The 15,199-nt window shown below is 36.5% G+C and overlaps 1 protein-coding gene across 2 annotated transcripts in view; it reads left to right on the top strand.

The window, feature by feature from the left end:
• The window catches only part of hip1rb (huntingtin interacting protein 1 related b), a 112,691-nt gene that overhangs the window by 83,332 nt on the left and 14,160 nt on the right, over positions 1 to 15,199 (top strand). For both annotated transcript variants that reach the window (XM_058774995.1, XM_058774996.1), the window contains exons 24-28: positions 7,021 to 7,079; positions 7,200 to 7,230; positions 7,468 to 7,530; positions 7,766 to 7,866; positions 10,695 to 10,800. In XM_058774995.1, coding sequence (XP_058630978.1) covers positions 7,021 to 7,079; positions 7,200 to 7,230; positions 7,468 to 7,530; positions 7,766 to 7,866; positions 10,695 to 10,800 — 360 coding nt within the window. The remainder of the gene's footprint in view (positions 1 to 7,020; positions 7,080 to 7,199; positions 7,231 to 7,467; positions 7,531 to 7,765; positions 7,867 to 10,694; positions 10,801 to 15,199) is intronic.

Below are 15,199 nucleotides of genomic sequence, written 5' to 3'. Positions count from 1 at the left end.
CAAATCTTGAGAGGGGCAAATAAATCCAGGTTTGTAGACTGCACATTATTTAGCTGTGATGTTTTATCATCCAAGGACGTTAAGCTCAGTTCAGTGAAAGATGAAACAACAGGAGTTTCAGGAGCAAATCCAGTCTGATCAATTGATTTTCACCCTTGAAACTTAACAGTGCATGATATAGGTACACATGAAAATAATAAATCCAGGTTGAAAAATTCAGCAAAATGGTCAGAAATACCAATATCACTGAAGAAGGCTGAGACACAAACAACTCATTTGCAATCACCAGGGGCCCGTTTCAATAAGGAGGGTCAACCAACTCTTGAGTTTAAACTTGAAAACTGAGTTGATTTACCATGAGATGGGAAACTCAGAGTTTTCGGGTTTCAGAACGGCTGAATTGTGTTAGTTCATTCAACTCTGAGTACGTTGACTCTTGAGTTTAGCGTGTGCACCACGACTATGAAAAGTCATGATTAGTGGAGCTCCGAAATTACGATTCACCACGGCAACAGCACCCGACAAAAAGACGTACTTCCGAGTCAATGCGTAACTTTAATTCTTAATAACTGTTTATAACTTAATAACTGTTATATTATCAGAGGTGAAAACTGTAAATTATTGAACTAATATTCATTTTAATGGTATTCCATGGCAAAAAAAAGGAAAAAGACAGACAAAAGAAACGAGAACGTGGCAGCAGCTAAAAATTAAGTATAAAAACACAATTCAATCAAGGTAAAGCTTTAAGCATGAAAGATTCATGGGTGTAGGCTAAATGACTTTACAAACATTTGACATTAAATATCATTCAGTGTCTATTTCAGTGCGCTGCAACTTTTTCCACATAGTCTAACACTCTTTTCACATAATTAAATATTCTCTAATCCAACCTGTTACATTTCTTAATTAGAGTAGCCGAATAAAATTAACTACTGACTTGTACTCAGTCAACAGCAAGAAGGTAGAGGCTCCCAAAAAGGGGGGAGAACCTGCACCAGCACCACTGACAGATGAAGTATTGGACTATGAAGTATGAAGTATGGTCAAGTATTGGAAGAATTTTAAAATCCAAAAGTAAAAAGAATAACTTTTTGCATTTGTAGGAAATATAGATGACCAAAAAAAAATTGTGAATAATTTGTGTTGATTTAATAGCTGTGTTTACGGCATCTCGTAGCTACCACCCCTTCATCTGGCATCCTTCCATTCCATACAGTAATCAGTTTCATTTTCAGAAGGTGCGATGGTGAAGATATGCTTGTCATCAATGCATCCAACCACATTGGAAATCCTGAATGAAATTCTGATTATTGGGTTACGTCCAGAGGTTACAGAAAGATGTTATCAAGTGAATGTCATTTATCAGATTAGCCTCATTTAACCCGATTTTTACACCACTGACTTACAGTCCTGTGAAACTCCTCTTTGAAGGAAACAATTCTCAGAATGAGTGTGAGAGGGATGAACATTTTCCTTAAAATCTGCATACAGCGGAATTATAATGTGCTCTGCATCTCCAATGTTTTAAAGTGCATTTTTCTAATTTTGCAAATTATCTACCAATGGGGTGAGAAATTAAAAATATTCTTGTTTCTGTTTGCATTAAGATTATTTTTCTTACCCTATGGTGGACAATTTCACATGTTTTACGTAAAATGCACTTTAAAGGAAAATCCCCCAGGAAACAAGATTAAATATCTTAGACCATTTTTCATCTATAGAAAATGCATCTTAAGAATTTTTAGATATTTGTACTTGAAATAACACAAAAATACTCAGTAAGAAAAGGAATTTTGCAGTGTGAATAAATGAATGAGGCATTTAAACATCGCTAACACTTTAAAAAGGGGGAGGAGATGGAAATAAACTGTGGCTCCAGACCAGGTTAGGTTCAGAGTAAGTTACCACGGTAACTGGTAACTCTCTTTCAGAAAGTGACTTGACTTACCCTGCTTTCTCGGGTTTGACAAACCTCCCATTTTGAAATGGAAAACCCAGAGTTTCCCTCATTTCAGGGTTTACATTCTCAGAGTTTTCACTTAACCTCTTTTCTGAAATGGGCCCCTGGTCTAATATCTGACCTTTGCTATGAGTAGAGCCGTTTCTATCCGAGTAAGATTGGAACATTCCAATAGTCCTAAAAAAGTCTTTGGTTATCATGGAATTAGTTTGATGACTGTGTATATTGAATGTGTATATACAGACATCAGTGCTTCCTTAAACTTTGAAGGATTGTTGCAACAATGGTAGATGAGGCAGTGATACTCAAAATAAGACATTTAAAGGACATAATCATTGGTGTAGACACATTGCTGAAGCTAATTTTCAAATTATATGGCATAATAAACAGTCCATGCCTAGGGGGAGCAATGATATTAAAACAAAGTCTGTCATTTTGTTTATGCCAAGTTTCTGATAAAAACAATAAGTCCAGGTTGTTTTTTGTAACAGTATCAGGTGAGATGCCTTATTTATTTATTTATTTATTTACTTGTCATAACACTTGCATGTTGTTGCTCTTTTGTTTGTTTTGATTGCTTCTATTGTCCTCATTTGTAAGTCGCTTTGGATAAAAGCGTCTTCTAAATTACTAAATGTAAATGTAAATTTATAGATTTGATGTAAAATAATGCTGCGTTTAAAGGGCTAGACACTGATAAGGGAGAGTTAGAATCCAAACGGGAAAATTCAACAAAAATTTGTTTTACACTTTTTTTTATTATTATTATTATTTTACTTACCGACTTAATATGAAAATATTTCTCCTTGTAGACCTAAGAACTTTGTTGTTTATGAGTATCTAATCTGAAGTCCAAATCGATTTTTCGATTTGAATCCAGGCCTCAAATTTAAATCTCCATCTGTAATGAACTGGACCTCATTAACCCTACATGGTGTTTTCCAAAACTGTTATGATTAAGCCATGTTTAGCAGTTGTCCACAGGCATTGTGAGTTATAAAGCCTTCTAGATTTGCAAAACAAGGTGAAATTAGACTTTATTATGAATGTACCATTTGGTCAAAAATTCATATTATGATTATTTTGACAAACATTGCAATTGCAGTTTTGACTGTGATTTAATGAACTTTTTTTTATTTTTTATATTATATCACATGGGTATTTTAGCTTTAAAGCAAGGATGATAGGGAAAGTGACAATAAAAATAGAGAGCAGATAGATTTGCAAGTATCAACATTGTCGCTAGCTTTGACAAGTAATTGAGAGAGAGAAAAAAACAAAAACAAAGATTCAAATGTGGTATTTAAGAAAAAAAAATTACAATTACAAAGTTTCAAGTGGTGTCATGGTTATTAGAAATTTTTAACAGGTGATGGAAGAGAGGCCTCCAAGAAGCTTCAGATCTATATTTCCATATTTCTATATTTCAAAGCCTTTCTACATGAAGGGTGGAAGATATTTAAGACAACCAGATCTTGAATAGTGGCCTCGACTTTTTCTTCCAAATGCACAGAATGGATTTATTTATTTTTTTTGCAATCATCATACCATACTGTATAGGCACTCGGAAAACGTGGTTAAGATGCTGCAAGGAGGCTGACCAGCCAAGAACAGCAGTTGCAGGATTAGGGATGCACCGATACCACTTTTTCCAGTACTCGCCCGATACCGATACTTTTATTTTTGGTACTTGTTGATACCGAGTGCCGATACCGATATTTTCATTGCATTTGTAAATTTTTTAAATATTGGGTACAGAAACCAAAAGAGTATGTATAATGTTAGTTGGTTAACTTAATTTATCAAATAGATACAGTCAAACCAAAATTTATTCAGACACTTCAACATTTCTCACATTATCATAGTTTATTTGCTATAGTTTATGGTAGTAAAATATGACAAGAACTCAGAGTTAAACTGTGTCAGAACAAATTCAGCTCAATAATATCAGATAACTTTGATAGAAAGGTATGTGATGGATTACAATCAACCAAAATTATTCAGACAGCTGTTAGTATGACCATATTTACACAACTATCAATACTTTGTCAGGCAACCCTTAGCCTTAATGACAGCCTGTAGTCTCCTGGGCATGCTGTCAACCAGGTTCATGCAAACCTGCATAATTTTTGGTTCCAAATTTGTATCAATTTTATTGGTAGTCCACTGTATGAAGAATTTTTGGATATAATATGTCACAGTTTACTTTATTTTGCTATCCTCACTTACATAAATGAACTATAGTGTCCTGCACCCACTAGTAAAAAATATCAAAAATTATATTTGGTCTCTGAATAATTTTTGGTTTGACTGTATATCCTTCGGTTATTTTCACACTTAATTATGCACATTAAAATGTATTTTACAAGTTTTTGTTACTTTCACTGTTTTTTTTTGCTCTATGGTACATCATCTTTAATTCAATTGCATTAGAGCTGCTAAAATCATGCGTTTTGCTGTAATAATGCAGGGAACCACTTGTTATAAATCTCCTAACTGTGATATTTTCAGAAATAGAAGTCGCGTTTTTCTTTGCTTTTCTTTCTGATGCAGAAACACTCATGAAGCAAGCAAAACATGCATAACGCGCGCACGTATTTGTACTGGTGCAGAATGAGAGGGACAGTACAGCCTAGCGCATTTCACACAGGCTGCTAGTTTCACTTTCGCCAGAAAGTCGTGTATGCTTAAGGTTGAAAATAAATAATTTATTTTATAGTGAATGCCCCTATAAATTGTCTTATATTTACGATTCAGTTTCAATCCAAGTGATGCATGCTATGTGAGCGAACATCAATAAAGATCACAGAAGTGTGCGCGCGCTCTATCTCTCTCTCCCTCCCTCCCTCCATTCTTTCAAAGAGGGGAAGCTCATTTTCGGCCTACATCATAAAAATTGTCCATTTATTTATAGGTAAATTCTGCCCTACGTTCCTTTTCAAGAAAATGCTCTGTGACCCTGTCGTACCAACTAGGTGTCTTTTCCAGTGACGCTAGCCTAGCCTGCTGTATGAATGAATCAATGAACAAACAATCTAAAAAAAAAAGATACTAAACTCGACGGAGGAAATGTGGGAATTAGGTTAAACTGAAACAAGGAATGTGGTGTATAATACGGTTATCACGATACCATAAAAATGTGTTAAGATACTATACCAGCTTAATTTATAATTCAATACTGCAAAATGAATCAAAATTTAATAAATAAATAGATGTAAGTGAAAACAGATAATATTCTCTGAATACTTAATTAATGTGAATGAATGACTGGCTATTGTTATCCATGAAATGATCTAAACAAAACTCATCTTAGCACTGCACAGAAGCTGCATGAAGTGACATTTAGATGTGGCATTTATTCATTTAGACTGTGTTTATAATTGTATAAATAATGTTATGAGATTAATGTTTTAAATACTAAATTCTGAATATAGAAATATGTTGGAAAATAATGTAATATGCCTACTTTTAGACGGGAAACTTAAAAACGGCCAGCAGGTGGCAGAAGTTCGTGATTGAATCACTGAGTCATTCAAACAAGTCTTTCAAAACAGCTGAATCCTTCAGGAGCGAATCAAATGACTGTTTTTATGAATGGCTCAGTGAATCAGTGATTCGCCCAAACCAACACGGATTTGGATTCGAACACAAACAAAACAAAAACAGCACTCTTGCTCATGTCGTATTGCCTAAGTGTCAGGAGCATTTTTTGCTCGCATATCTTGAAATTTCAGAGTTAGCAGCATGTATATTAAAACATAACATTATAAATGAATAAAAACAAAATATAATGACTGATAAGAACCAAGTGCAAAGCCGCTATATGACTGAGCTCGAATATCTTCAGCGTCAGCGACTTTTTATAGTACAAAATCCCTGTCAATCAAACGGAGATGCAGTCTTTCGACAGACCCTCCAATCATCACGCAGAAGCCTGGAGTCCAGGCCAACCCACTCCTCCATTCACCCCCAGAGACACTGAGCATCCGTGGGCGGGACATAATCGCAGCATTTATCCAATGACCATCTAGTTTCGAAGCACTGAAAAAAACTGTTCAAAGCAGCTCCATTGAAGGCAATGGACGCTAGGCTTCAACAGGGAAATGCACTGACGTAAATCGAGTCAGCCGACCTGCTATATGTAGCTGATTCTGAACGAACTCTTCTTTGAGATGAACGTGTTCTAACGCATTTTTAGTCAATAAAATGTTAACACAATAGCACATATTTGACCATTATTTTTTTTACATTATAGGGGAAGCCGAGCTTACCTTGCAGTCTTAAAGAAATCCCCACTGCTCCCTACCTACCGTTAAGTAACTTGTGCATTGTTTTGCTTACTTGTTTTTGACATATCCGACCGAACTACAAATGTTCCAGTGATGTCTGTGAGAAAAGTATATTCACTCGACAAGCTCGCACATCTGTGCCGGCGCCCGCTCAATCCACTCAGCGCTTTGCTTTTCAGTTCGCGCACATCAGCTATAAAGGCATTAATACTGAATGTTTAACATGATTCATTGCATACATCTGCTTCGTAGACATCCTTAATCTCAAATAACTCCATTCTGCTACATGTTGTCCTGTTTGTCTGAATATGGCACTTATCACATGCTGTGAGGTATTGGCGCTTGGTAACGGGGCATTTTAACGAGTACGAGTACAGGAGCTCAGTATCGGGCCCGATACCCAATACCAGTATCGATATCGGTGCATCCCTATGCAGGATCCTAAGGGAAGCTCACATGCATAAGCTGATTTAATAAACATTTAACATTCTTATTTAGCAACTGCTTGGACATCAATGCTACAAAACAAAAAGTCATAAATCACTTACATACAAGTGAAAAAAAAAAAAAAGGGATTGGCCTGAAAAAGTAACAAATAAACGATTGATTGATTGATGGATGGATGGATGGATGGATGAAAGTCATGGAATTATTTATAGCATTATTCATGTTATGTCCTAAAATGCTTTTTTTAATCTTTCCTATTATATATCTTGGATTTTGCTGTTTTTTTGATCATGATTACTGTATAATTGTTTGGATGTATAGGAAATGATGAGTCAAACCAGAAAGGACACAACAGGAGTCCAACTGGAGGTCAATGAGAGGTAACCAGTTGAATTTTTAAAACCAATTGTTATTTTTTTAACTGTGTCACTCATTTAATATACAGAATGCTTTCATGTTTTCGTTTATATGCATTTTGTCTTGTAATTTTTTTTTTCAAGAATCCTAAATAGCTGCACTGATCTTATGAAGGTAAGATTAAAACTTATGGAAATATAGATGATAGAATTTTCTGTTCTATTTACTTCAGTGACATGTTTATTCAGTGAATAATACAAACATCTTCTGTCTGCATCAGGCTACATTTTATTTTAAACATTATGTGTAGCTTTATTTGTCAGTATTACATTGTAATTGCACAAATATGTACTGAGTAATATCACTTAAAAATATGTACTTACTACTTATTTTATTGTTAATACCCTGCAGGCCATCCGTCTTCTGGTGTTGGCATCCACAGACCTGCAGAAGGAGATTGTGGAGAGTGGAAGAGTAAAGTGTTGTTAAAATTACTAATATTATCCTTGTTATTCTTGTTTTATCTTTGTTATCCTTGGTGACCTAAATTTGCACTTTAAAGTCAGTATGAGTGTGTATTTGTCTGTTTCTGATATGCATTTTATGCATGTGTAATTTCTAAAGACAAATCTTCAGGGAGTTTTATTTGAATCTTGTGATGTCACCTGAGTGATACCTCAACATGCATTTCTGATATTTATCTTTCTAGGGTGGAGCTTCGTTGAAAGAATTTTATGCTCGTAACTCGCGCTGGACAGAGGGTCTTATTTCTGCCTCCAAAGCTGTGGGATGGGGTGCAACACAGATGGTGTATGTATCTTTGCTACTGTTTATCAGGGTCAGTTCATCTTGAGTGGCCTATAATTAGTAAAATGGAACTTTAAGCAATCTTTATCATTACATTTTGACTTCTAACAGAAGTTCGAAATAAGAATGTCCAATGTGCCCTAAAGATGGCCACTATGCTTAAACAAAAAAAACAAACAAAACAAAAAACCTGGGTGGTTTTGCAAAAGTTTTGTAGTTAACACAAATACCAGTTAAACAGTGCTGCTATAGCAACAACACTACCATTTTTTTCTTGCTGAGCAGAACCATTCTCTATTGGGCAGATGTTTCAGCCACCTGAATAAAACATTATTTCAGGGATCCATCATTTCAGGCCATTTGAACACCTACAGTAGTTTAAGAACGTCAAGCTATCTCAGGCTGATATAACGTGCATACGTGAACAACCAAAATGACCTCAGACCCCATAACAATCCCACAAGTAGGTCTTTGTCCAGATCTTTGTTTATTTGTTTTTGTTTGTTTTTTAATATCTATCTAATATCATTAATTGTTCATTTGTCATTATATTTTTGGGGATTTGATGCACCACATGACATTAAACTAACTTCTCTTGTAATAAAAAGGTCAAATTATCTAATATTTCAGGACCTTATTGACAGGAGTTGAGAAAAGGGGCTGCCTGTAGACATTTACTTGGCTTTATTAATGTTTGAGCTTTTTATTAGTTGGTCTAGTAGTTTGCTGTGGCATCAACATTGAAATTTAAGAATTGTGAAATTACCATAACCATTTATTAGAAGGTTGCAAAAAAAACTTAATATATATATATATATATATATACAGTCATGGCCAAAAATATCTGCACCCTTGGTAAATATGATCAAAGAAGGCTGTGAAAATTAATCTGCATTTTTAATCCTTTTGATCTTCACAAAAATCTAACCTTTCATTGGATAATAAGAAATTAAAATGGGAAGAAATATCATTATGAAATAAATGTGTTTCTCTAATACACATTGGACACAATTATTGGTACCCCTAGAAATTCTTATGAGTAAAATATCTCTGAAGTATATTCCCATTCATATTCACAATTTTGAGCACTCCAGGGTGATTATGAACATGAAATTATCCAGCCATGGCTTCCTGATTCACAGAAATATAAATAGGAGGGAAAACAAAGCCCAAATTCCCTTAATCATCCATCACAATGAGAAAAACCAAAGAATATATTTCTGATGTGCAGCAAAAGATAATTGAGCTTCACAAATTAGTGAAGTGGCTTTAAGAAAAGAGCTAGAGCAGTGAAAATTCCCATTTCCACCATCAGGGCAATAATTAAGAATTTCCAATCAACATAAAATGTTACGAAACCTGGAAGAGGACGTGTGTCTATATCATCCTAATGCATGGTGAGAAGGAGAGTTTGAGTGGCTAAAGACTCTGCAAGGACCACAGCTGGAGAATTGCAGAAAATAGTTGAGTCTCAGGATCAGAAAACCTTAAAGAAAACACATCACCACATGTTGTTTGGGAGGGTTTCAAGAAAAATTCTCCTAGCTCATCCAAAAACAAACTCCAGCATATTCAGTTATCATACACAACTGGAACTTCAATTGGGACTGGCTTCTATGGTGAGATGAAACAAAAAAATGAGCTTTTTAGCAGCAAACACTCAAGATGGGTTTGGTGAACACAGGGATAAAAAGTACCCCATGTGTACAATGAAATATACTGCTGTATTTTTGATGTTGTGGGCCTATATTTCTGCTGGAGGTCCTGGACATCTTGTTTAGACATATGGCATCATGGATTCTATCAAATACCAACAGATAAAAAATAAATAAGTGACTGACTCTGTTAGAAATCATATAATGGGCCATGTTTGGATCTTCCAACCGTAAAATAATAAAAAAACACAAACCTCAAAAACAACACACAAATGGGTCACTGAGCACAAAACCAAGCTCTGCTATGGCCATTCCAGTCCTCTGACCTGAACCCTACAGAAAATGAGTGGGGTGAACTGAAGAGAAGAAGCACCAACATGGAGCTGGGAATCTAAAGGGTCTGGAGTGATTCTGGATAAAGGAATGGTCTCTGATCTCTTGTCAGGTGTTCTCTAACCTCATCAGGCACTATAGGAGAAAATTTAAAGCTGTTAAACTGGCAAATGGAGGTTTCAAAAAGTATTGAATAAAAGGGTGCCGTTAATTGTGGCCAATGTGTATTAGAGAAAAAAACATTTATTTCATAATGATATTCCCCCCCACCCCCCACCCCCCATTTTAAATCTTATTATCCAATGAAAGGTTAGATTTTTGTGAATTTTTTAAATAAAAAATCAAAAGGATTAACAATGCAGATTAATTTTCACAGCCTTCTTTGATCATATTTACCAAGGGTGCCGATATTTTTGGCCATGACTGTATACTTTATATATAGTTTAGTATATATAATTTAGTTAGTTAGTTGTCCTTAGTCCTAGTTGTCCTTGGTTGTCCACTGTCCTCAAACAGTTTTTATTTTCTCCCACCATGTTGGTTGGACCACAGAACTTTGAGAGAGGATTTGAGATTTTTTTTGAGGGGCAAAAGGGGGTAAAAGTTTATGCCAAGGTGGCCCAAACAAGAATTTCATTCTTCATTATGATATCTGGACATTTGCATTAAGTACAGTATTTGATATGTGTTGTCTTTGTTGAGGATCATAACTTAATAATCAATAACTGAACCAATATGTTTTAGTCACTTCCAGACAGACAGACAGACAGACAGGAGGTGTTTTACAATGGGTATTTTTGTTTTTATTTTTATTAATGAATCTGTGCTTTCCCTTTTTAACAGTGATTCTGCTGATAAAGTGGTGTTGCACACTGGGAAGTATGAGGAGTTGATCGTCTGCTCTCACGAGATTGCTGCTAGTACTGCACAGCTTGTTGCAGCCTCCAAGGTTTCACTTTTATACCAAAATATAATGAGCTATGAATTACAAATCAGTAAATTCCTCTTTCTGTCATTTCAATTTAGATTTCCTATGGGGTATGTTTAATTAATTTCAGATGTCAACTCATAAACTGAAAGGGAGCAAATTCTTTGTGAACTGAAAATCTCTCTAACATGTTCATGTACAGTATATTGTTTTGTTGTTTTCCACCTTAAGTGCTGTATAGAATGGTGGTTTCATATGGAGATGTAAATAAAGATTCGTAAGTAGCCACTAATCTGATCTCATTACCCATTAACATAAGTTAAGTTGAACTCTTGATTGGTTTAAACTAGTTCAATCATTTGGATTTTGTAATCGAATTCTGCCAAAATTCAAATTGTGAATTCTTGCAGCTTCCACCGTGCATCAGTAATTTTGGCAGTGTTGTTTAACCGAGTCTTTTTACACACTGTGATGACATATTACTGGAAAAATTATCATCATACAAAATAATTACAAAATAATTGTAAATTTATATAAATAAATAAAGTGTACATTGGAGCTGCACCATTATTTTTTTTAAAAGATGCTTTTCATCCACATATTGGGCCTCATTCATGAAACACGAGCAGAACGAATTTTTGTGTAAATCGTTCGTAAATCCGTTCAGACGTAAATTTTCAGATTCATGAAAGAGTTCTTATTTTCGAAATGTTAGTTGGTACGAAAGAAATGTACACCTGCTCCGTACCATGTGTAAAACATGCCTAAAACGTTCTGTGTTCTTTTTGGCAAACTGATGACACTGAATTTTGAGGCACTGCCATCATAATATTTTACAAGTTCATTTTCTATGTTTTATTTATTTATTTATTTTATTTTTTTCATGGTTGAGAGTCTATAAACTGTTTAGCTTTGGGTTAAACACAGCGCTTGTCACTGTCACATTTTACCCAGTCATCTAATCAATGGAGGAGGGGCGGGACAAATAGCCTACTACACCGACAAATCATCCTATTTGTACAACAACTGAACAACAATAGAGAAGTTAATATTGCTGGTTACTGCATTTTTATATTCAGTAATATTCTTCAAAATGAGATACTTGTAATACGTTACTGCTGTGGATATTCCACATCATAGCAACCAAAGCGTCTCAGCTGGAAAAATGCTGTGCCACCAAAGCATTTTCAAGCGCCACCAGCTGGCCGTTTTAAGAAGACTTTTTTTCAGGTGGCTAAAAACACTTTGGTGGGCACACGTTATTGAATATTTATTGTTAGGCATATGGCCTATTAGTCTTTTTTGCATTTATGCAATGTACTGGAGCCATACCTGAGAAAGGATTCCAGAATATTCCACTGCGTTCCTGGACACGCAATTTGCGTAGCTGTAATTCATAGGTGGGGATTATACTAATCTTGAATGAGTGTGGATGAGCACCCTATTTACGAATGATTGGAATTCATTAACATGCACACGTTTAACTATCAAATCAGACATTTACGATGCGTTTGTGAATCCGGAGGAGAGTGTTCGGGAAGGTCAGTTTTACGCACAAATTACTCAGAATTTACTCCTATATTTACAAATGTTTCATGAATGAGGCACATTATCTTTATTGATGTTAACTTTCTGTTCCTGCGTTCCTCTGTATTATTATCGTTCTGAAACCGGTTTCTGTAGAAAAAATACCAGTTAATAACTTTATTTTTTAAACTTTTTTTCTTTGCCTATAACAATAATAAAGTACAGTTTTATTATGCCATTTCACCTGAACGGGCAGGGCACACCCTGTGCCTGATAAGCCAGTGTGATGGCATCCACTATCCAGTGGGCCATCCTCTGCTTAGATACGGCATTCCCCTTCTGCCGGCCTCCGAAACAGACAAAGAGCTGATCTGAGGTCCTGAAGCTTTGTGTCCGGTCTACGTACCATCTCAAAGCTCAGACGGGACAAAGCAAAGCTAAGGCTGGGTCTGCCTCCTCCAGGGGCAGCGCTTGCAGGTTCACCACCTGATCCCTGAAGGGAGTAGTGGGAACCTTGGGCGCCTCTTGGCTGGGGCCTCGGTATTACCTGGGAGTCAGACGGCCCAAACTATGGGCACGATTCGTAGACCGAAAAATGTGTGCAGGTCCCCTACCCTCTTGATGGAGGCCAATGCAATCAGTAGCAGAGTTTTCATTGAAAGAAACTTTAGCTCGACTGACTGCAAGGGCTCAAATGGACCCTGCTGTAGTGCTCTGAGCACTAGAGACAGGTCCCAGGAGGGTATAGAGGGAGGCCAAAGAGGATTCAACCTTCTTGCCCCCCTAAGGAACCTGATGACCAGGTCATGCTTCCCTACCGACTTCCCTTCCATGGGGTCGTGGTTAGCAGCAATCGCAGCAACAGACTTTAATGGTGGAGGGAGACAGCATTTGCTCCAACCCTTGCTGCAAATAGGAAAGCACGACTCTGATCGGGCATCTCTGGGGTGGTTCTTGGTGAGAAGAACACCACCACTCGATGAACAGGTTCCACTCTTTCTTCCCTGCCTTAGTCACATTCATATTGATGGCCCATTATGGGAGGCCTTTTGTCTCTTAGGTGTGAATCACTAAATATTCATGGCCATTGTCACTCCCTCGCATAAGGGCATTCTATCACAAAACAGGTTTTACAAATGTTAAATCAATATATTGTTTTCTGTGAACGAGTGAACAGGATAATAAATAATCACATCATTTTGTAGCAAAAACTCTAGGCTACCACATCCAGTTCTCAAAAGTCTTGTGAACAAATATTTTGTATGTGTTTTATAGCCTTATTTCAGTGACTTAAAATTTTTTTTTTTTTCACTAACCACGCATAAACATTTTCTCAAAAACACAAACATGTACTTTCATGCTGCTCACATATCACATATTCTAGCCCAGTTTGTGCTGAATACAGTGTTATCAGACTTTAGCCATTAATATATATTTTTTAAGATACTGAAAAAAAAACACAAATGTCAGGGCATATCAAAACTTCTCCAGGGCCCCAAAACACCCTCAGACCCCAGAGGGTTAATAAAATTAAAATTAAAATACAAAAATACAAAAACTTCTAAATAAATAGGCTAAAGCAGTTATTTTTATTTAGTTAAAAATGGGCCAAAAGAGACCTCCAAACTAGTAGGTTACCAGAAAAAAAAAAAAAAAAAAGACCTTAACGTTTTTGCTCAGAAAATCCCTGCACGATTATAGTAATACATGATAAATATCAAATATGTTATAGCTTGACTACAATTTTTAATACAATGCTACAATAATCAAGGAAATTAAACTTATCATCATGAAATGTGTCTAGGCGATAATGCCAAAAAGAAAGAGAAATATCGAAAAATAGGCATATTTTATTCAAGACATTACTAATAATTATAATAATAATTTGTTACATTTATATAGCGCTTTTCTAGGCACTCAAAGCGCTTTACATAGAAAAGGGGGAATCTCCTCATCCACCTGGATGATGCGATGGCAGCCATATTGCGCCAGAACGTCCACCACACACCAGCTTATTGGTGGAGAGGAGACAGTGATGAAGCCAATCAGTATATGGGGATGATTAGGAGTCCATGATGATCAGAGGCCAATGGGCAAATTTGGCCAGGATGCCAGGGTTACACCCCTACTCTTTTCGAAAGATATCCTGGGATTTTTCTAATGACCACAGAGAGTCAGGACCTCAGTTTAACGTCTCATCCGAAGGACAATGCTTTTTACAGTATAGTGTCCCCGTCACCGCAGGATGAGCACCCCCCTGCTGGTCTCACTAACACCTCTTCCAACAGCAACCTGGTTTTCCCAGGAGGTCTCCCATCCAGATACTGACCAGGCTAAACCCTGCTTAGCTTCAGTGGGCAACCAGACTTGGGCTACAGGGTCATATGGCTACTAGGCTATATGACAACAACATGCATTTATCATTCTTACTACCACCACCAGAATGTCCAACTTAAAGTCCTGCATATAATCAAAATTTTCAATATTAATTTTGTAATTGCACATTGTTAGTGTTAAAGGTGGGGTATGTAATTTTTCAAAAACGCTTTAGAAAACTGAGTTGGGGCCGAGTACCAAAACAAACTTGTAGCCTATCAGCAGTAAGGGGTGTGTCTACTCGTGATGTGGAGGAGAGAGCGCTCATCAATGCACAGGACGGACATGAGCCGAGCCGAGCGACGACAGAAAGATAGAGATGGCGAATAAAAAACAAAACAGGAAATGTCTGCGGAACGATAAGGCAAGAAGTAGGACCCGTGTAAATATTGGACCAGCTTTCTAGCGCTGGAGAGAACTCACAGAGCACAAGGCCTGTGATCGGACACCGAGGTTGCTTTGTTTCTTCTCGATAGGTGAGTAACACAGTGTCTACACTGGACGCACCGCAACAGCT

This window comes from Onychostoma macrolepis, chromosome 05, assembly GCF_012432095.1.
Source record: "Onychostoma macrolepis isolate SWU-2019 chromosome 05, ASM1243209v1, whole genome shotgun sequence".
NCBI lineage: Eukaryota > Metazoa > Chordata > Actinopteri > Cypriniformes > Cyprinidae > Onychostoma > Onychostoma macrolepis.
The sequence above is the reverse complement of the archived record's forward strand: the minus strand, read 5'-3'. Positions and strand labels throughout refer to the sequence as shown.